At 38.8% G+C, this 24,513-nt stretch overlaps 1 protein-coding gene across 1 annotated transcript; it reads left to right on the plus strand.

Annotated features, from left to right (window-relative positions):
* Positions 1 to 813: 813 nt before the first annotated feature.
* LOC126354786 (striatin-interacting protein 1) lies at positions 814 to 6,314 on the plus strand. Its single transcript, XM_050004694.1, has one exon. It carries the CDS (start codon positions 1,443 to 1,445, stop codon positions 3,825 to 3,827), a length of 2,385 nt encoding a protein of 794 aa, XP_049860651.1. The 5' UTR covers positions 814 to 1,442; the 3' UTR covers positions 3,828 to 6,314.
* Positions 6,315 to 24,513: the final 18,199 nt, after the last annotated feature.

Raw genomic sequence — 24,513 nt, forward strand, 5'->3', positions numbered from 1 at the left:
GGAAAATGCAACAAGTCTACTAAACAGACTGCTTACACTACGCTTGTCCTCCCTCTTGTGTAGTATGGCTGTGTGCTGTGGGATCCGCCTCAGTTAGGATCGACGGAGGACATAAAAAAAGTTCAAAGGGAGGCAACTCGTTTTGTGCTATCGTGAAACAGCATAGACAGTGCCACGAATATGATAAGCGATTTGGCTTGACAATCATTAAAAGAAAGGCGTTTTTTTGTTGTGGCAGAACTACACATGAAATTTCGATCACCAGTTTTCTCTTCAGAGTGTGAAAATATTTTGTTGGCGCCCACCTTCATAAGAAGGAATGATCATTATAATAAAATAAGAGGAATCAGGTTCTCAAAGAAATATATAAACGTTTGTGTCCTTGTGCTTTCTTCGAGAGTGGAACGGTAGAGAAGTAGCTTGGAAGTGGCTCGATGAACCCCCTGCCAGGCACTTAATTGTGGATTGCAGAGTCATATGTACTGTAGATCCTGTATGTAGTGCACACAAATGCGTCTATTTTGTCAATTGAAGTCATGATGAGGATACTGTGGTTGTATGGTACAATAACTATCAGCCACTATATTGACATCTTTATAAACTATATTGTTATTTGCCAGAACCAGTTCTGTGCGAGATTATCGTAATCAAATGGCTGCAGTACACTAATATGAAGAATTATTGTCAGTGAAATCTTCTTGAAAATAATTTTTTCCCAGATCACCCTACGTAATACTTGGCCGTGTCAGTGTAATAACTGCCTTTTACCAGCGCAGTCACAGAACTAAAAGCGCCTCTCTCGTCATCAGTTTATGTTGAAACATGTGACACTGTGAGCTTTTTTTCAGTTTTGAATTGCACATAGAACGCAGTTTCATATTTTACACTGTGACTGTGCTGCTAAACGCAGATGTTACAGTATAAATGTAACATAAATCATATTTTAACGTAAACGTTTCTGGTAAAGAACTGGAAGACATCACTGGCGCCATGGTATTTAAATACGTACAACAGAAGACCAGTAATTCGTCTTATTAATGTACGGTTCCGTAATTTTATTCAAACCTGGTGATGACAAAGAACAGTAAACAATTTAAATATGCCATCAATTTATTAATTGTTAGCCGTTGCACAACTTTTCGACACAAATATTTTTCTGTGAAAATAATGAATTCTACGCTTCTGAGAAAAAGGAAGCTGTACACTTAAATAGGTTTTGACGGTTTTCCGTTGAATTAAATCAGCAGTATTTACGTCGGTATGGTGAAAATTTTACTAAATATCTTACGTTATTTCTGTTCTAAATTTAAAGTCTCTTATGAAAAGTCGATTGCTCGACAGTCAAAATCTTTGGCAATGTTTTGAAGTATTATGGAGTGTCAAGATCCTAAGTTAATGTTTTGGATTGTGATTGTAATTGTTTGTATGTATTAATCGAGGCTATGGATGCAAACGGTAATGGGAAACGCATAGTTACGAAGTTTAGAGATTTGTTAAATAGACAACGGCAAGATTCAGAGGGTGGTCCTGAATGTCCAGATCTTGATTTTGTGTACGACGATGCGGATAATATGATCAACGAAATCGCGGAACTGTACAGCTACACAGAACAACCTGAATTTCAACATAATCTCAAGGCGTTTGAAGATCAAATGAAGGAATATAAGTTAGCTCCATTTTGGCAGAAGCTATCGGAAGTCCAGCAAAGATCTGTTGTAATGAAATTGCTAGACCAGTTGGAAGTGTCAAATAAATCTTTGCGTATGAAGGCTGCACGATGTATACTGTATTTGGCGCAGGGTTGCTGGGCAGAGCTACAGTCAGACGCCGAACAGCAAGAGTGGTCTTTGAAGAACATCATGTTACTCTATGAATGTGGGGTTTTAAGCACGTTTGTGGAACTATTAAATATAGAAATAGAAAACTGTACTTCGGCTGCAACGGACTCCAGAAAACTTACAGTAAGTTTAGCGGATTCAACAGATTTGAGAATTATACTAAGCGTTTTGTATTTAATGATAGAAGTTATGCGTGTGGATCAAGATGACGATTGTGAACAGTGGAAAATAAATCGTGAAGCATTCAGAGGTGAGTTGGGAAATCCCCTGGGGGACGAGCTGCTCGTTGTAAAACTTCTTGGTATGGTGACACGTTTCTGTAGTGGCTCTGCACCACATTTTCCTATGAAGAAAGTACTCCTAGTGCTGTGGAAAACAATTCTAGTTTCGTTGGGTGGTATGGACACATTAAGGCAACTTAGACAGCAATATCGTGAGCAGGCTGGCCTAAGTGCAACACAAGATACAATGGAAGTAGTTCGCACAATGAGAGCGTCGTCACCACCTGCTAGTGCTGCAGACTTAGTGGAAGCACAGAATCAAAAAAGAAACAATCGACCATTCCGCAGGAGTCTAATGAAACAGAGTTCACTTGATGAAATATCTGGGATGGAATTTGAATCCTCATATCAAGCAGACGAGGAAGTACGTGACTTTGAAGAAAGACAGGCAATGGAAGAAGCAGGAGAAGTTCCACAACCACCAAGTCCAAGACCGAGCACACCAGTTCCATCAAAGAACAAGGGCCTTCCGTGGGCACCAAAAGCTCGGCAGAAGGATCTCGATATGTTCCTTGAAAATACAAGAGTTAAATTTGTAGGTTTCCCATTACAAGGCGATAGAGAATCACTAGCTGGACTGCCCCATCCAATACACGAAGGTGTTGAGGTTCTGAAACATAACATGTATACTTCACTGGCGGAGATACAGATACAGAAAGAAGAAGAAATTGCAAGAAATCCTTTATCAACTGTGGAACCCCCTATTCCAATGACACCAACAGAGGTATTATATCAAGGAATGTTACCAAATTTGCCCCAGTACATGATTGCTTTACTTAAAATTCTGCTCGCTGCAGCTCCAACATCAAAAACCAAAACTGACTCTATAAATATTTTAGCAGATGTTCTTCCAGAAGAGATGCCAATGACTGTGTTGCAATCCATGAAACTTGGCATGGATGTTAGTAGACACAAAGAGATCATAGTAAAAGCTGTGTCAGCTGTACTCCTTTTGTTATTAAAACATTTTAAAATTAATCATATCTACCAGTTTGAATTTATGTCACAGCATTTAGTTTTTGCCAATTGTATACCTCTCGTATTGAAATTTTTTAACCAAAACATTATTGCGTATGTCAGTGCAAGAAATTCAATTCCTATTTTGGACTTTCCAGCATGTGTCATTGGTGACCAACCAGAATTGACTATAGAGAGTCTTGAAATTGGAGAGAATCAGCAGTATTCATGGCGCAATATATTTTCATGTATCAATCTCCTACGGATACTTAATAAACTAACAAAATGGAAACACTCTCGTATCATGATGCTTGTCGTGTTTAAATCAGCACCAATCTTAAGGCGTACCCTAAAAGTTCGCCATGCAATGATGCAGCTGTATGTTTTAAAATTGCTGAAGATGCAAACAAAATATCTGGGTAGACAGTGGAGAAAGTCAAACATGAAAACAATGAGTGCAATTTATCAGAAGGTTCGACATCGGTTAAATGATGATTGGGCGTATGGGAATGATCAAGATGCACGTCCCTGGGATTTCCAAGCAGAAGAATGTGCTTTACGCTCTTGTGTTGACAGGTTTAATAGTAGACGATATGGCTCAGGATCAAGTGACCCTGAATTTGAACCCATGGATCACTGTGTAACAAGTGTGCTTGGACAGCCCTTTGAACTCACCGACTATTTTAAGCAGCATTACGAAGTGTGGCTACAGAGTGAAGTTTTTGACAGATCATTTGGAGATTTCTTCTGACAGCAAAGAATTATTCTGTGTCATAATAGCAACAAAATGAATGAAATTGAAACAACATGTTAAAAAAATATACATTCATTTTTCTATTCATATGTCATTATGTGTTTGGAAGAAGCATGGTAATTAGTTTTCAAATTTCTTTTTGAAATGAGGGAAATAAATACCAGTGATGGATTCCAAAATCTGCAATCTTATTGCACTGATATTCATATCACATTTGCCAGGTCTGTTATACTGCTTCTCAGGTAGGTTATATCTGTTTCTTTTGCTCTCGCATTCGACATGTTCATTCACATGTGCCATCTGGAGAAGATTCAGAAAATGTTTTAATATTATTAGAAATTCATTTAATAATAATAGTGATCAAATTTATTATTCATGGGCACTTCCTTGCAGTAGTTCATACTACCAAGCTTTCTTTCGGATGCATGACATGTGCATTTAGATGCAACTTTTTTTTTTTATAATGTAACTGTCAACAAAACTGAAACAATACTGACACTGTTTTACTTTTATTAATCAGTGAACATTAACTAAGTGACACATGCTGTGATCTCTAAATACTCGTTCATGATACTGTAATGCAGTATTCTCCAAATACCACCTAACAGTTGATGATTGATTGCCCTCCTTGGAAACCATAAATATTTTCTTACGAATGGCTATTGAGGCTAACCACAAAAGGAAGTATTTGTTTTCCTTTATCGTAATTTTACCTGACTGTGGTTTTATGATGAATTAAACTCTGCCATGTAACATGGTAAGTATTATATTAAGATCATTAGAGCAGTTACATTTCACTGTCTGACCTACTCTCTAAGTTGAGTCAGTCATTGTTTTGTGCAGGATCAAGCTTGATTTGATCCTGATAACATCCACAAAACATAATGTGAAATGCAGACTTAGGTGTAGCCTGATGACCATGATGCCACATGAAACATCCCCCCCCCCCCCCACACACACACACACACAAAAACCTCATCACGTGAAATTGTGGAACACATGTTGTATATTTCTCTCTTTCCATTTCTTACACTGCAGTCTCAGTACACTACAGTCTCAGACAGCAGTAATTGAAGAGCAAGTTTTCCTATAACATGATTATTTATTATCTGGTGGTAACAGAAAAGTGTAGATGTGTGAAACTATACCACATTCAAGCCAATAATTTATTTCTTTGCATTTTGTCTGGCTGTATTCCTGTTTTATTCCTGTAATGTAGCTTCTAAGTCTTACTTTTGGGTTTCCTGATTTTTTAATCTTGATCTCTGTCGGACCTAGTGGTCTAGCAGTAAAGCATGTGCCTGGCACTTCTTCACTTTATTGCATTACTTTATTTAGCCATTTGTTTCTCAGATATAAACACAAAAGTGCACAAAAAGAACATAAGTGATACTCATGAATGTGCCTGGCAGGGACATAGGCCTTCTCAACAGGATTTATAACTGATATATCTTTGGAATGAAGACATTATGTTTGGAAGACTGCGTATAAGAAATATAACAAAATGGTGAGAATGTCAAATGATGAGGTGCTAATGAACAACAAAAAGGAAGATGTAATGCATATGTGAAGCAGCCACAATGCACAAGCTGTACTCGCTATCAACTTTCTGCTATCTTTTTCCCGGGACTGTGTTGATTTTACATCTCCAGCTGGCATGAGGAGATATTGACCACTGTATGTTTTTAATAGTATCACTATTTAGAAATCATGTTAAAAACGTAAACTATGTATAGTTTCTGTTAAAAAAGTACTTGATACAAATTTCAATACAGGTTCCTTTGTATTTTAAGCAAAATTCTGTGTTTATTGCCTCACATTTGTTGTAATTGAATTTACATTTTAGTAGACTCTAATTTAAACCATTTTATATGGGTCATAAATGACATTAGAAAGTTGCGAAAAATAGAGTACAAAATACATTTAATAAACATTGTTAAGACCAACACTTTCATGCACATGGAGATTAATATCTTACACTCTTGAAGGACCATATACAAACCGTCTGTTTTACTCTTTAAATCAACAAACATTTGCAGGTAGCATATGTAGGCTTCTTCATTGCTTATATGATTTTTGAAGTGTATCGTAGACAAAACAGAGTAGCTCACTGGTGAGCAAAAAAGTATTTTTAAAGGATGTAAGGATGTGTCCACCATACCTGCAGGGGCAAATGTATCAGTTTCGAAATGTTTTCTAAATTTCTCTGTTATAAAATTTCTCCTATTATATAAAATCTTAAATTTGTGGGAAAATTTTACTTTTCACTTTAAAAAAATCAGCTGAAATAAACTAAAATTTACACCATGGAGAACTGTAGAAAATAATCTGAGATCCTAACTGTAATCCTTGTAATGATGTTTTATATGTATAGATGGAATCTCATGTTACTGAAGTAATTGTAACTGTTGTATTCAAGATTGTAATATATTTGTAAGATTGAGATTTAATTTATTGACAAGCATTAAAGCAGCACAACTTACATTGCTCTTTGTTTTATTGTCTTATAAATCATACATGTTGAGGGGAAAGTTCTTCATCCAGAATTATTGGTTAAAGTAGTAAATGGTGAATGGGTGGTATTCCAAACTTTATCATAAAGAAATATATTATAAATATTGCATAACACATTGCACGGGCAATAAGCTCATTCTTTTCAACAGGAACCTTTCCAGACTGTTTTAAAATTGCCAGAGTGATCCCTGTTCATAAAAAAGGTGAAAAGCAAAGTTAAAAAACTATAGATCAGTCACTTTATTATAAGGTTTTGCCAAAATACTGAAGGAGTCATGTTCAGCACATTAATGAAATTCCTGGCCAAGAGCAAAATCCTCACTGATAGTTGCTAGAAAAATAAATCTGACTTGTGCCATCTACAATTTTCAAAATGCTATAGAAGCAGTGGACAAAATCTATGCAAAGCTTTTGACATCTTGTACTACAGAACCCTCTTGGAAAAGCTCCAAAACTATGGCATTTAAGACACTGCATTAACATGGACCTCTTCATACTTAACAAATCAGTAACAGAAAGTAGTAATAACACATGAACTAAATGATAGCACTAGAACCTTTTTTTCAGATTTAGGAATAATAAAAAGTGGAGTCCCTCAAGGATCCATTGTTCAGGCTATTCTTTTCCTCCTGTACGTGATCAACCAAGATCTAAGCACTGAGTGACAAGAGCATCCTTCATACAGGGAGAACCTCAGGACAACTACAAGCAAAGGTAAATAAAGCTACATACCAGCTAAATGACTGGTTGAAGGAAATAAGCTAGTAATAAATAATCCGAAAAAAGTTTTCTAAAATTCTGTTTAAAGGGGGAAGCCTCCAACAACTCCATGACAATAAACTGCAGTGTTATTAGCAGCCTGACTGGAAAAAAAATTTTAGGCAAATGGTTTCAACATGAGTTTGAATGGCAGACACACATTACAAAAACAAATGCAACACTGAAGAAAGTATGCTACAGGGTACATTAACCTGCACACAAAGCAAGCTTCCACAGTGTTGGAACTGCAGACTTTGCACATTTCCACATCATTCTGTAATATGGTATTGTATGCTGGGCTAGAACAACTGCTAGCTCAGTCATTATCTTGAACCAAGAAAGAGCAATGCACCATTCATGACAAACAGATTCCTGCAGGCCTCTCTTTCAAAAGCCTCATGAACATGGTACCAGATAAAGAGAGGAACTCTTATGTCCAGTCAGTAAGGACAACAACTTCAAAACCTCCATTACAGATAGTGCCATACAAATGTACAATGATCTGTCACATAACCTAAAAGTTATTTCCTACTTTTCATTGTTTCAAAAATCCCTAGGGGCATTCTTATTAGATCATTGGTTCTTTTAAGTGGAGTACACCATACTTGAAGCAAAAACTACCACTGTTCATAAAGCAAAATCTAAAATAATTAGTTTAGTGATCCATTACAGTACATTTTGATGTTATGTGTAACTATTTTGTTTATTTTATCTAATTTTCCACCCCCATGAAAGCAATATTTTTTTGTTATGATGTACTTCGTTGTTTTAAGATATAGTTTGTCTACCAGTTGTATTTCATTTCTGATGTTTTGCTGCAGATCTGAAGATGGTCACTGCTAACCAAAACTGGTCGTGTAAGGACCAAATGTTTTGTGATCATTGACAGAAATAAAAAAATAAATGAAATTTATTCTAATTTAGTGCTTGTGTGTGGGAGGGGGGGGGGGGGGGCACACACATGCAAGGCACACCAGTGTGCATGGTCAGGTGCAAATAACATCCCAAAATCTGCAGAGATTCAGTAAATGAACAAAGAATTTCAATTAAATACTGCCTTGTCTTGAGTGGAAATAAATCTTACATTTAGGACACCATGGGATTGAAATTTGTATTGTAATAATACCTACTCGTGTTTTTATTGGGTGTAATTCTTCCTTATTAACCAGTTATATAAACCTAGGATTTTGTTGTAAACACTGCTCAATATTTCACAGGATCATCTATCTGCCCTTATCAGATGGTGACATAACTGTTGAGCTGCTACATATTACTGTTCAAACACATTCAGGGATGCATAGGCACATGGTGGGACAGTAACGTTGTTTTTACAATGCAAGTGGATCATACAGTAGAATGTAATAGAACTAGAACTCTGGAATAAACCAAAACATTGTGAGGTTATTTTTTGAAGATGTTGAAATATGTAATGTGGATATCGTTTTTTTGGCGGGATTTGGGCTGTAATCTTGTCAAAGCTTGGGATTCTGCTTAAAATAACAACTTGCCTTAAGGAATGACACAACAGCTTTAGCTAGTATTGATAGTTCTTTCAGCAGGTCATAAACTTCACGTGAACATGCATTGCAGGATTCTGAGTGAAACCTAGACACAGGTGAACATTCTCTAACTGGCATATTAGAAACAATCTTATTGGTGTGCTTACATATCCACAAAAGAGTCTGAATGATAATTTGCAAAAGTTTGTGCTATTCCTTTGCATTAGAGCCTGATAATTGCAGACATACACAATCCTACACCTAGCCCAAGAGCCATTTAAATCATTTCCATAGCTTCACTTGATGAACTCTACTTGTTGCAGTGAGGCCTAGTGGTATAAGACATCAATAGCTAATGAAAGGACATAATTTTGATGATATGCTCATAATTTACAACAGCTTAAGTCAAATGACTAGGTTTTCATGTGGGGTTCAGGAAAATGGCAAGACTGGACAGTGAAAAGATTGGGAATTTGTACAGGTGCTGATAATCATGCTGTTGAGCATCCAACAAACCAAAATCATCATATACTGTAAACACAAAAAAGACAAATAGAGGTTGTCCTGTCACACAGTTATACTTGTCTACTAGCATTTACCATGTTAGGTGAGGTGTCTCCCTACTGTAGACCAGGTAGTACATCAGACTAACAGTTCACAGGTTGAAAATGAAAGCTCCAAAACCAGCTGTAATAAGGTAATATATTTTTAATATTTTACATGACAGGCCCGTTTTGGCTAATTGCCACTATCAAGAGACATGCGAAAATAACATTGGTAAGGTTATCCACACATAGATGGTGGCTGTTTTATGTTTACATTTGCATTGGTACTTACGTCTAATTGGAAATGATGACCATATTGCATTTATAGTAATTTTTTCTGTCAAATCTTTGTAAGAACAATATTTCACTTAACAATGCCAATCAGCTGAAGCAGGCCAAAAAATTATTCCCTTACTGCAGCTAGTTTTGGAGCTTTCCTTTACATTATGTTGTACACTAACATATACTATACTGCAAGCCCAATGGAAAATAAAACTTCAAAGGTTCAATGAAACTGAAAATCAATACCTAGAGAGAGAGAGAGAGAGAGAGAAGTTACATCAAGAGTTGAATCTTGAAAATGAGAAATGTAAACCACAGGAATCAAGATACCAGAAACAGGGGCAGCACGTTGGAGCTTACTGCTTTACTGTAGTTGCTACAAGTTCCTGAGCACCTACATTGTTACCAGACTGCTAGTTACTCCACAGACATTGCTGCTTCCAAGGCTATGGAGAGACAGTCATGTTCAGGTAGCAGTAACTTCCACATTGTGGCTACTTAACGGAGAGATGTGTCCTACATCCCCTAGCAACTGCTTACAACTGAGACCCGGAGAATGGTTCTTAGTTCTTTTGTTACTTCGGGTGCTGCCTCACAGGATACTTCTGTGAGAGGCAAAGAGGTGCCTGATGCCAAAATAACTTGGAGAGGAGGCACTAATGATTCGTGTCGCCCCAGACCGGCAGAGTGGCTCGGCCATTTGAAGTTAGTCTGGACACTAATTCTTCCAACTCATGGACAGTTGGTGCCCTTAAGCACCTGTAATCTGGATTTGAAAGTAATGGCTCAAACTGTAAGAAACTTTGCCATCTTGAGTGATATTAATATTGAGTGAATGGTGAACCTGAATAATGTTTATCCCCCTGCAGCTGATAGTCTACCGAACAGGCATTCATTGGCTGAAGCAGATTAGTTTTGATACTCAAATTGATTGATTTAATTGGTGTGAGATATTTAATTATGCAGTTAGCAGCTTGGAGCTCAGTACCAATAAATTCATCACCTCGTCAGCATTATGAACTTTGTAACTGGATTTATTATATTAGTTTTATTGCACTCACATTCTTTGTTCGGTGGAAAGAGCATTCTGAGTGGCTTCGCCACATGCAATCTCTGTCCACAAAAGCCGTCCGGTGTGGCCGAGCGGTTCTAGGTGCTTCAGTCTGGAACCGCGCGACCGCTATGGTTGCAGGTTCGAATCCTGCCTCGGGCATGGATGTGTGTGATGTCCTTAGGTTAGTTAGGTTTAGGTAGTTCTAAGTTCTAGAGGACTGATGGCCTCAGATGTTGAGTCCCATAGTGCTCAGAGCCATTTGAACCATTTTTTTGCCTACAAAAGTTCTATGGGCCACAATCTCTTATCATCTCATCCTAGATGTGTTATTGAATTCTACCTTCAATTTTTAGGTATCAGCACCTGTGCTAGAGGAGATAATTTTTTGGTGAAGCACTTGACTTCTGTCCATGACTCAGAACATTTTAGGTTCAGGGATGTTTTCCAGTTATCCACATGACCAGGAATTTAAAATACTTAAATTCACGGATTATGATCAACTTATAATAGTAATATGTTGTTTTTATAAGAGCTTTGTATGAAAGATAGCATATGTTACTGTTACAATTCAGTGCCAATCTGTTTACTGGATTCCCTCCAGCTCATTTCCTTAATCATTTAAATTTCATCCCATTATACAGGGTACGTTCCGAAAGTAATGCAATTGAATTTCTCGCGCCGCTCCTAGTAGTCGGAGCGGGCCACATGGAGTAGGTGGGGGGGACGCTAAGCTTTGCCGCGAAACCGGTTTCAGTGCTCTCCGAGCTGTGGAAGCGGCAGGACGTCTGTTATTGTAAACCTCTGCACGCCGACCGTGTCACGGAAAAAATGGAATCGACGATCGAGCAACGTTACGCGATTAAGTTTTGTGCTAAACTGAACAAATCTTTTGAGGAGACTAACAAAATGATTCGTGAGGCTTAAGGGGACTCTGCTCTGTCCTACTCACAAGTTTCGAGGTGTTTAAAGGCCTTTAAGGAAGGCCGGGAAGAGGTTCACGACGAACAACGCTCTGGGCGGCCGTCAACCAGCAAAACCGACAACAATGTGACTCCTGTGCGACAACCGTTGGACTCTGACCGTCGATTGAGTATCAGGATGGTTGCCAATGAACTGAACTTGTCGTCTACTGTTGTTTTTCGCATTGTTACTGAAGATTTAGCGATGAGGAAAGTGTGCGCCAAGCTCGTGCCCAAGGTGTTGTCAGACGACGAAAAGACCAACCGAGCGGAAATTTCAAGTGAACTTTTGCAACGTGTTGAAATTGAACCTGATTATTTGGACAACGTCATCACTGGTGATGAAACCTGGGTTTTTGAATACGACCCAGAAACAAAACGCCAAAGCTCTGAGTGGCACACTGATCAGTCCCCCAAGCCCAAAAAGGCAAGAATGAGCAAATCAAAAGTGAAAACAATGCTCATTGTCTTTTTCGACAGCAAAGGAGTGGTCCATAAGGAGTTTGTTCCTCAAGGACAGACAGTTAACGCTGCCTAGACGTGGATGTGCTGGAAAGACTCCGCAAAAGGGTCGTCAGGACGAGAAAGGACATCTCCACTACCTGGCAACTCCATCACGACAACGCGCCTTGCCACAACGCGCTACGAGTCCGCGAGTTCCTGGCCAAACACCAGGTGCCAACGCTGCCCCCCCCCCCCCCTATAGTCCTGACCTCGCCCCAGCTGACTTCTTTTTGTTTCCTAGGATTAAGTCAGCCCTGAAAGGAACCCGTTTTTCGTCCATAGACGAGATCCAATCCGCCGTGACGAAGACCTTGCGAGAGGTCCCAGAAGACGCCTTCCAGGGCGCGTACCGGTCATGGCAGAGTCGCTGGAAAAAATGTGTAGAGGCCCAAGGACAGTACTTTGAAGAATTTTAAGTGTTTGTGCAAATCTGTTCAATAAATTACTTTAAAAAAAAATAATTGCATTACTTTCGGAACGCACCCTGTATCAAAGGGGCATATCTACAAATCTAATTAGTCCCTCATTTGTTGATCCTGAACCACAGCTTTGTATTTTCTGTTGTCTAGGCAAGAAATGAGTAATTGATGAACTTTTCTCCTAACGTCATAACGTTCTAACATAACCTGGAGTACAACGTGATGCAAAAAATACTAAACTCTCTCAAGTTGCGAACATTGTTGATCAGCTGTGTTTTTGTTGTCAGTGATTATGTTGGGTGTTAGTGAGATAAAGTGTGCATGTGTGTTTATGCCGTTAGCAAGAGATTACTTTGGAATCTGCAAATTTATTTTCCCCACAATAATAGCCATATAACAATAATGATTGTGATGATGTTGATAATAATAATAATAATAATAATAATAATAATAATAATAATGCTTTATTAAACAAATAATGTATCTGATTATGCCCAAAAGCAGAAAATATGATGGACACATTAAAACACACACATTAAAAGCTGCTTTTCTGAATACCAGAACATTTCTTAAAAGTGTTATTTTTAATTTACTTAAAATTTCTCTTTTAATTGATTTCATATATGTACGATTTATTGTTATTCTTTATTGTTGTAATAAAATGACACATTTTACTTCGTAACATACTTTTATTTACTATGAATTAAATAATAATACTTGTCAATAGGGTAAAAAGGTTCACTGATAAATAGTCTTTCTATTGTTGTATATTTGCTATTCTAATTTTGCAGCGCTGTCCTGTACTGTTAATAAGGCACTTAATATTATAGGGTAATGTTGGTGTAGACTGGAGTTAACATTTTATCGAAATGGGACAGAAATTGGTAAATGTGATGATGTACATGTACTGAGAAATGAATGATTGCAATTTCAGACAAAATTGGATGATTTATTCAAGAGAAAGATCTGAACAAATTGAGCTAGTCAGTAACGCATTGATCCACCTCTGGCTCTTATGAAAGCAGTTTTGCTTGGCATTGATTGACAGAGTTGTCGGATGCCCGCCTGATGGGGTATCATACCAAATTCTGTCCAATTGGCATGTTAAATTCTCGGCCTTAATGGCCGAAAGCTATAATTTTGTGAATCTTTTTGTTGTGTCTATCGCGACTCAGCATCTGCGCTATATGGTGCGTAGCAACTTTCCTTCTCTGGTGTGGTCTCAAAATCTTGAGATAGTTCTAGGCCCCATGCCCATAAAGCTCCAAACATTATCAGTTGGGGAGAAATCTGATAATCTTGCTGGCCAAGGTAGGGTTTGTCCAGCACGGAGACAGGCAGTAGAAACTCTCATTGTGTTTGGGAGGCTATTATCTTACTGAAATGTGAGCCCAGGATGGCTTGCTGTGAAGGGCACTAAAACAGCGCATAGACTATCATGGATGTACCACTGTGCTGTAAGGTTGCTGTGGATGACAACTAAAGGGGTCTTAGTGTGAAAAGAAATGATACCCCAGCTCCTGATTGTCGGACCATATGGCAGGTGACAGTCGGCATGGTATCCCACTGTTGTCTGGGGCATCTCCAGATATGTGTTTGGTGGCCATCGGGGCACAGTTCAATTGCTGAAGACAATTCTATTCCAGTAAATGAGACTCCAGGCCAAAAATGTGTGTGCAGATGCCTTGGACAGCTGTAGAATACCAACCTCACTGTCACTGGTCATATGGCCTGACAGCCATGAGTAATGGTGTGAGGTCCCATTTCTTTTCCTAGCATGACCGATTGTCATCCACAGCACCATTACATTGCAGCAGTAAGTCAACAATATTTTTCACGGCAGGCCACCCTGGGGTTCCATTTCAGCAAGGTAATATCCGCCTGCACTCTGTGAGAGTTTTTACTGGTTGTCTTCATGCTTGCCAAAGCCAACCTTGGTCAGCAAGATCACTGGATCTCTTGTCAATTGAGAATGTTTGGAACATTATGGACAGGGCCCTCAAACCAGTTCAGGATTTTGATGATCTAAAATGTCAAGTGGACAGAATTTGGCATGATATGCCTCTTGAGGACATCCAACAACTCTATCGATCAGTAACAACCAAATAACTGCTTGCATGAGGGTCAGAGGTGGACTAACACATTATTGATTTGCTCAATTTGTGAGGCTGTTTCTCTTGAACAAACCATCCAATTTTTTTTGAAACTATATCATTTTTGTCTGTACATGTAAATGACATCTACTGATTTATGTCCCATTTGGATGAATCCTTCATGGTGCATCTTTTTTTTTCTTTTGTCTTAGAGTGTATGTCCATGTTTATTACTGTGGAAATATCAGTTTCCAAGAATAAACTTGGGCAAAACTCGTTTCGTTTCATTCCACTGATAATTCTCATAGCTCTTTTTTTTTTCGATAACCAGTGGTATATTTCAGTTATCACAGTTTGTTGTAGCCTACAAAGTATTTGTGTTCTGTCTTCTAGTTATAACCTGAGAAAAATGAAGAGAATAACATGCAGTCTTAGTATAACAGAGGCTTGTCTCTATTTACATAATGTAGTTATTAAATATATATATATGCTCTCAGATAGTTTTCTGCCTAAGAATCTTCCAGCAGGTCATACTTCAGGTTGTCTTAAATAGTTATTCCCGTAAATTTTACACTCTATTCCTTAAGTATAATTCCACTGCCTATGTATACTTCCTCACAGTGCCTTTATGTGTTTTTATTTTTAAGTTCAAGATAAGAGGTTGCTGTGTACTCTGGTATGGCGTTCAGTAAAGTACTGTTCTGTTTGACTTACAACACAAACTGCAGATTTTGGAAGTCTTTGTATTTGTATTTGCAAACAGCAGACATACCATCTTTATGCAAAGCTGTTTTGGAAATTACAGTAGCCTTGAATAACATGGTAGTAAAATAAGAAAGAGGCATGGTCTCGGTATCAGGTGTTAAGGCCTATCATGTTTAAAATTAGTGGTATCAGATCTATATAATTCAATTGCAGTTTTAAGAACTACATACGATCCTATTAACTAGGCAATATTTTATTAAGTCACAACAGTACCTCTAAACTCAATATTTCATAATTTATCTGTTGTATATCTATGACATGTTCCTCATTTTCCATAGCACTTTTCGCTTCTTAAGGAACTAAACACTATAACAGTGCTGAGGGTGGTTGCACCATCAGTTGCAGTGGGGTTTCCAGGATGGCTAGTTGTGGGCTGACGTTTTCTGCTGAGGAAGGATGGTGTATGCAGCCAAAGAAGGTTCAGTCAGAGTTACAATATCTCCTTTATTGCAGTTTTTTTGCAATCATTGGCTCAGAACTGCCCGTAACAATAGCGAGCAAACTGAATATCATGGATTTTCCCAAAGCATTGGTGCCCGGCTGCTGACCACACACCCTGCTGATGCTGATGCTTGTTGAAGTCCACATTTTGACTGGCTGTGGTTGCTGCCAAAAGTTGTGGCTGCATCATATGCCAGTGTCCAGAGTGTGGAAGCCTTCTGTCAATATCTGGCGAGGGCAGGGTTGGCTGGACCCCCACGTCATACTCCCAGGGCAGTGACAAAGTGCAGGTCGCCCAGGCATCCAGAGATTTAGGCGGCAGGCAGCAGTTCGCATGCTGGCAGAGGTAAATGCATCCTCATGTTTGACATATCGCGGAACAGCACAGGCTTAGCATCTCATAACAGCCCAGCTATATGAATGTCGACGGGTTGGTTTTGGCAGGGTTTTGTCATGGTGATTGTGTGTCACACCAAATTATATTGAAAAGAGACAAGGTTGTAACTGGCAGCGGTTCAGCTGTAATTCATCCTGGTGACTGGCTCGGTCTTATGACACAGAAGACTGTGACGTGAAAGAGATGTTGATCCATTCAGCATGAGTGTTGCTTTCTGGAGTGGATTGACTCCACTGTGACCTGGCACTCCATTGCTGGCTCCAAGTCCTGTTGTAACTTTTTACCTTTACAGCTGCTACACTGATGGACATAATAGTTTACAAAAGCTATTTTGTTTTCAAGAAAAAAACTGGTGGTTCAGAAAATTTTCATTATAGTGTGGATCACCTTTTCTGTTATATTGGATAAGATTGAAGATCAGCCTGAAATTTCTATTCCCTGTGTGGCAGCTGTCTTAAGAACTGAGATTCGCTGGGCTATGTTTAGTATAGCTGGAAAGGCCCAAGTTTCAGTAATACTGTTAAGTGCTGAGGAGTTTCTCAATTATTTTTTATACATTTATTAATGTTGTCACTGCTTAGTCCAACCTGATGTGAAGAAGTACTCATTAGACTGTTCATTCCATTCAGCAGATCATGCGATCCTTCTTCACTTTTACTCAGGATATCAATGTTGTCAGCAAATCTTGTCATTGATATCCTTTCACATTGAATTTTAATTCCCCTCCTGAACCTTTCTTTTATTTCTATCATTGCTTCTTCGATGTACAGTTTGTAAACTATTTTTAATCCGAGCACTTCGTTCTTGGTCGTCCACTCTTATTGTTCCCTCTTGACTCTTGTACATATTGTATATTACCCGTCTCTCCCTATAGTTTACTCAGGATAGTTTTACTCAGGATTTCGAACATCTTGCACCATTTTACACTGTTGAATGCTTTTTTCAGGTCAACACATCCTATGAATGTATCTTGATTTTTCAAACAATGGAATATCCAGGATGGAATGTAACAATATTATGAAAAGGAAATTTGCTACTCACAATATAGCGGAGATGCTGAGTCGCAGATAGGTACAACAAAAAGACTGTCACAATACAAGGTTTTGGCCAATAAGGCCTTTGTTGAAAACACACACACACACCCACACACCCACCCACCCACCCACACACACACACACACACACACACACACACACACACACACACACACACACACACACACATGACTGCAGCCTCTTGCAGCTGAAGCCACTGGTTGATTTAATCACACTTTGTTGTGATAGGCCACACTACTGTATACAAATTGAGAGAAGTTTTTGCCTTTGAACTTGCAGAGATTGACTTATGGTAGCTGATGGATCAAAGCATACAACTTTATTCTAAGTTGAACAAAATCCAAAGAAGGAAATGAATATTCATATCAATCATAAACCTGCACTGAACAGTGACTGAATTTTTCTTCCATTTGTTGATGTCCCTAGGCTTTTTCTTTTGCACAACAGTATCAAAGAATGCCAAGAACATCTTCCCTGTGTAGTAAAATAATGATCACATAGTGGATATTGTTTGTGAGTGAAAACGTGAGACTGTGTCTTGAACAATAGTCTCAGATGCCTTCTGAACTGACATAAATAGTTTTCCTGGCACCAGGAATTCAACTGATAGTTTTGTTCAACTTTTGGATTCCAGTATGTTACTTTCATACTTTTTATGAATCTGGGCTTTCAAAATTTTTATGCATGGATGAAGGTCTTCTTTAATTGTGCCCATCTGTTTGTCCAATGATAATTAACACTTTTGCCATTGTTTTTGAGAGAATAAAAATTAATATCTGCTTCAGTTTCATTCCAAGAGGTCTAGTTTCTTTTCTCTCTTTACCCTGTATTTGACTATAAAGGCTTTTTTCCCAAAAATAATACTTCCCATTTGATTCTATAAACATCCAAACAGGTTAACATGTATTATGGCTCGTCTAAACTCACCTGTTGTGATCACCCCTTGGGTCAGGATTTTTAGTGGGCTTGGAGGCTGAGCAGGTGAGGTGGTCATACTGCAGGTGCAGGAAGCTGATCTCAGGACCTGGTGTAGGTGGCTGTCATGCACCCTAAGGCATCAGTGAAACAGTGTTGTCCGCAAATATATTTATTACTTGTGCTTTTACAATATGGATTGTCTTCTTCAGTGTGGCAGAAGGCGTGCTGATTCGCACACTCAATAGGGAATGTCAATAAGGAATGTCAGCGCAGCACTTTGTCAGCTGCAGCCTTGTGGGTCACCACATTCAAGAGTTCAGTCAATATGTGTGTCACTAGTAAACATCTGCTCTGTAATAATTGTCAAACTCTTGACTAAATAAAATCTTTTTAAATCTTGATTCAATACCGACATCTACTAAATCCGTATTCCAACAACATGGAGTTACAGTAAGAATTTATTATATATTCACTATACATCAAACAAGAGATTAGTCATTAGCCTCTCTATCTTCATGTTCCAATTCAGACTCAGATGTTCCACCAAGTAAGTTAAATGCTATCCCAAAAAGATTCAATATACAGGGTGTTCAGAAATTCCCATTAGAAACTTCTAGGACTTGTAGAGGGGAGTGAGTACATAATATTTTGAATAGGAACCCATGTCTGGAAATGTACCATTTCTGTTCTATGATGGTTTCAATTCAGATGTTTAACTCATCCAGTTCTGTTTGAGGAACTGAATTAGGCATGACACAGTACATTTATTAGGTAACAATTCAGAAGGAAACATAACAAAACATCCATTACTTAAGCTCATTTGTTGGTATTTACCTTTAAACAGTATTTGTTTACATTATTCCAAAACAAAAAAGAACCCAGCACACTGTAAGCACAGAACAGTACTGATGCATTGCAACAGCATCTCAATGTAGTGACCACCAACATTATTTTGTTATGTTTGCTTTCAATTTGTTACCTAATAATTGTACTGCATAATGTCTAATTCAGTTTCTCAGGCAGGAGTGAATGAGTTAAAAATCTGAATTGCAACCACTGTAGAATGGAAACAGTGTTTCTGGACATGGGTTCCTATTCAAAATTTATCCCCTCTATAAGTCCTAGAAGCTTGTAATGGGAATTTCTAAACACCCTGTTGTTGTTGTTGTGGTCTTCAGTCTTGAGACTGGTTTGATGCAGCTCTCCGTGCTACTCTATCTTGTGCAAGCTTCTTCATCTCCCAGTACCTACTGCAACCCACATCCTTCTGAATCTGCTTAGTGTAGTCATCTCTTGGTCTCCCTCTACGATTTTTACCCTCGACACTGCCCTCTAATACTAAATTGCTGATCCCTTGATGCCTCAGAACATGTCCTACCAACCGATCCCTTCTTCTGGTCAAGTTGTGCCACAAACTTCTCTTCTCCCCAATCCTATTCAATACTTCCTCATTAGTTATGTGATCTACCCATCTAATCTTCAGCATTCTTCTGTAGCACCACATTTTGAAAGCTTCTATTCTCTTCTTGTCCAAACTAGTTATCGTCCATGTTTCACTTCCATACATGGCTACACTCCATACAAATACTTTCAGAAATGGCTTCCTGACACTTAAATCTATACTCGATGTTAATAAATTTCTCTTCTTCAGCAATGATTTCCTTGCCACTGTCAGTCTACACTTTATATCCTCTCTACTTCGACCATAATCAGTTATTTTGCTCCCCAAATAGCAAAACTCCTTTACTACTTTAAGCGTCTCATTTCCTAATCTAATGCCCTCAGCATCACCCGACTTTATTTGACTACATTTCATTATCCTCGTTTTGCTTTTGTTGATGTTCATCTTATATCCTCCTTTCAAGACACTATCCATTCCGTTCAACTGCTCTTCCAAGTCCTTTGCTGTCTCTGACAGAATTACGATGTCATCGGCGAACCTCAGCATTTTTATTTCTTCTCCATGGATTTTAATACCTGCTCCAAATTTTTCTTTTGTTTCCTTCACTGCTTGCTCAATATACAGATTGAATAACATCGGAGAGAGACTACAACCCTGTCTCACTCCCTTCCCAACCACTGCTTCCCTTTCATGTCCCTCGACTCTTATAACTGCCATCTGGTTTCTGTACAAATTGTAAATAGCCTTTCGCTCCCTGTATTTTACCCCCGCTACCTTCAGAATTTGAAAGAGAGTATTCCAATCAACATTGTCAAAAGCTTTCTCTAAGTCTACAAATGCTAGAAACGTAGGTTTGCCCTTCCTTAATCTAGCTTCTAAGATAAGTCGTAGGGACAGTATTGCCTCACGTGTTCCAACATTTCTATGGAATCCAAACTGATCTTCCCCGAGGTCGGCTTCTACTAGTTTTTCCATTCGTCTGTAAAGAATTCGCGTTAGTATTTTGCAGCTGTGACTTATTAAACTGATAGTTCGGTAATTTTCACATCTGTCAACACCTGCTTTCTTCGGGATTGGAATTATTATATTCTTCTTGAGGTCTGAGGGTATTTCGCCTGTCTATTGACATTATTGCAATATATCATGTTTGAGTCACTGATACTCCCTGGAGCTGCATATGGCACAGCAGTTTCTTTGCAGCACTTGCAATGATGTCAAGTGCAGCACTACAGCTCTCGTGTCACACATGACAGAACTTTGTATATAATAAATATAGTTCTAACCATCAAAATGACCTGTCTGTTCAGCTTCCCCAAAATGGACAACAATGTACACATCTCCATTTATACTGGGGTTATTTGGATAATACACTCTGATTTGTTATAAAATATAAACTACCACAGATGTTTTCAAAAAACTATTTTAATTTAATTTCTTACATGTTTCTCTATTTCTTGACATAGTTTCCATATTTGTTTAAACATTTACCATAACATTGTACAAGCTTTTGTACCCCAAGTCATAGACATCTGCAGCCTGTGAGGATAACCAGTCTTTTAACTGCTTTTTTTGCCTTGACATCTGTTGCGAAGCACTTGCTGCTGAGAAATTGCTTTAGATAGTAGAACAAGTGAAAATCACTTGGCACCAAGTCTGAACTGTACGGTTGGGGACAGTCTATTCCCATCTAGTAGATCTGATCAGATTTTGGGTGTGAATGGCAGAACAGCGTCTGTCATTGTCATGCAGCAACAAAACTCCAGATGTCAGAAGGCCATTCTGTATTGAACATCAAAGTTAAGTCAGGGTTGTGTCATAAGCAGTTGCATTTATTGTTGTCCCTTGCTGTATAAAATTGACTAACAAGACGCCATGTCTATCCCAAAACATGGCTGCCATTACCTTGTTTGTTCAGATTGTGTGCTTGGACGTGAAACTGACGGTGAGTCATGTGGCAGCATTCCACTGAGTGGTGTTTACACTCTGAAGTCATGTGAGAAACCCACTGTCATCCCCTGTGACAATGTTCTCTAAAAATTTATCCTCTTCCTTATGATATCAGTCTAAAAAATCAAGAACACAAGCCATTGTTTACATTTGATGTCTCTCAGTAAGCAGCCTGGGAACCCACCATGCCAATAATTTGCGAAATTACAACTTTTCGGAAACACTTTTACACAAAGTTGCTCTACCAGATTGGGAAATTCCAGCACTAAAGTTGAAATTGTGAATCACCGGTCTTCACAAATCTTTTCGTCCAATGCTTTGACCGAATCTTCTGCGGTTACTGGTGGTTGGCCTGACTGCATTTCGTCATTGACATTTCCCATCCATCCTTGGAAGCGTATAAGCAGTTTGCTGTACTCATCACGTTGGGATCATACACCTCACTTATCTGTAGGAATTTCTGGTGCTGCAACATTCCTTGCTGTCAAAAACAGAATTGCTGACTGTATTTCACAGTTGGTGGGCTAGTCAGTTGTTTCAAAGATTTTGAACTGATACTGTAAACAGCATGCTGCGACATACCAGTGAAATTAGTGTTGTTTCATGGGCAAGGCATGCTGGGAGTCTGTCCACATCTGTGTTTGAATGTTGACACCACATTCCATTAACTATAGGTATAGCGATTTGGATCTTAGTTCCTGAATAACTAACCCTCATACATCAAGCTAGTACAGAATTTTTCTATTAATAAAATGGCTTCTTTTTTTTTTAATTCTTACTGATAAAATAGCATAAAATCTCATACTCTCTCAAAAGGCGTCTGTAGGTGCAAGCCTTCCATGGCTCAGCAATAACTTGTGTGACCTGCCCCAGCACTCTCAAAGACAGGTGTGCACTTACGCAGGTGCCAACAGCATATTGCAGATGGCAGGCGTCTTGAAGGTGGAAGTCCAGGATCCCAGTCAATGACACAACACACAGCCAAGGTGGTGGTACTATGTTCATCAGGGGAGACGGTACAAACATGTCTCACCCAACAGGTTCTAGATGGTAGTTTGGGTCACTTGGTATGGCTCTTAACCATGGGTCCACATTTTCTATGAGTCACAGAGGTGACCAAAGAGCAGTGGCAACTTGAAGTGGCTAAGTTCTATGACAGGCAGCTGGCTGTGTGTTCAGAGGTGAAGTCTTTTCTTTGGAACAGGCAGCACATCACGATTCGCCAGCCACATTATCGTGTAACTAGCAAAGCTGTCATTCTGTTGGAAGCAGAGATGCAGATGGGATGACCAGACACTGAGACTGAAGCTTTTGAAATGGGGGTAATCAAGCTGGACGTAATATCATCCTGGGCTTTTACCCACTGTAGTGCTCATCTTGCCTTCACATTTCCTGTCATTGCTAGAATGCTGTGGGACAGGTGAGTTTGGATGCTACATGTTATGGCTCTGGATTGCAAGGCTCACAGAATGATATATTAGGTACTGTCATACTGCACAATTTGCACTCCTTGATTATGGATCAGTTTGGTGTGGTAATATGTCACGAGCAGCACCCTGCCTTCTTTGACAATGTCATTCTTTTTGTGCCCCAGACATTGATTGTCACATGGTATGGACCGGATCTGATTCTTTGCTCTATGTGCACCTGGGAATTGGATCTGCTGTGCAACACTAGTTCCAGTATGTTATTCTACACTTTCATTTTCCAAACACTATACATAAAATCACTTTTAACTGTATGGAGTTGACTCTGATCATCAAGAAACTGCAGTATTATTGCCAAACTACACAAAAGCTAGTGTTGACTGCAATATCAGATATAGATAAGCAGAACTGTTGGCCCTAATCTCTTGGGTGAATCCCTTTTACATTTGCAGTATAATCTACTTTTCATTGATATGTTGATTGTGAATTTTATTGTATACTGTTGCTAATGTTGACTCCTTAGGTGAGCACTGTTAACACCTTTTTTTAACGTACTTTATAAAATGCTTCCAAATTTTTTTTTTTCAGTTTTGTCCTTTACTTCTACTCTTCAACCCACCATCATCCTGCAACATATTACCACAAGTAAAACACATCAAAATTAGCACTTTTTTCAGAACTACCTTCCAAAACAACCAGTGAATGTAAAACACTGAATAAAAGAACAATAATAACTAATGAGAATTCATGGACACATGGTAGGACTGGTAGCAGATGATGAAGGGGAGAGAGAATTTTCATAACTTTTCCCAAACTTTCTACCAAGATCCCTTCCTGGACACTGCATGATCTACAGTGAAGGATCAGTCCAATACACTGTTGTGCAGAGTTGGTCAGAAATTCTGTGACATTTTTGTGTTCCCTCAGTAACACAAGTAAATGGCGGCAATTTACTTGACCATCACCCAACCTCAGTTTACTCAAGGATACCTCCTCTCCATGTTGCACAGCTTAATCAACACTGGAGCTTACCTTTTGTCTGTGGAGACCCAATGATTGTGGTGGCTCACTTGACCACATTCAGTTTTATTCATGAACTACTTGTGCTAAACCTGAAGAAAGTGTTCAATTTACTCTGTACTTGCAGTCAACTAAGCTATATTTTTGGACCCAAATGCATCATTCAGAAAAAGAAAATGCCATTTTTATGTTAGAACAAAAAAAAAAGTGTGAAATTTTGTGGTCGAAAAGACATCCTCTCCAGCTATCAGCATCTTTTCACTCCTTACAGCTATATCTATACTCTGCAGACGACTGAAGTGCATAGTGGAGGGTACAACCCACTGTACTGGTTATTAGGATTTCTGCCCAATTTCACTCACGTATGGAGTGTGAAAAGAATGGTTGTTTAAATTCCTTGTGTGTACCATGATTAATCTAACCTTATCCTCACAATCCCCATGTGAGCAACACAAAGGAGGTTGTAGTATATTCCTAGAGTCATCATTTAAAGATGGCTCTTGAAACTTTGTTAAGTAAGCTTTCTTGGGATAGTTTGCACCTACCTTCAGGAGTCTGCCAGTTCATTTTCTTCAGCATATCTGTGACACTCTTCCGCAGATCAAACAAACTTGTGAACATTCAGGCTGCCCTCCTCTGTATACATTCAATATCCCCAATTAGCCCTATTTGGTGGGGATCCC

This window comes from Schistocerca gregaria, chromosome 3, assembly GCF_023897955.1.
Source record: "Schistocerca gregaria isolate iqSchGreg1 chromosome 3, iqSchGreg1.2, whole genome shotgun sequence".
Lineage (NCBI taxonomy): Eukaryota > Metazoa > Arthropoda > Insecta > Orthoptera > Acrididae > Schistocerca > Schistocerca gregaria.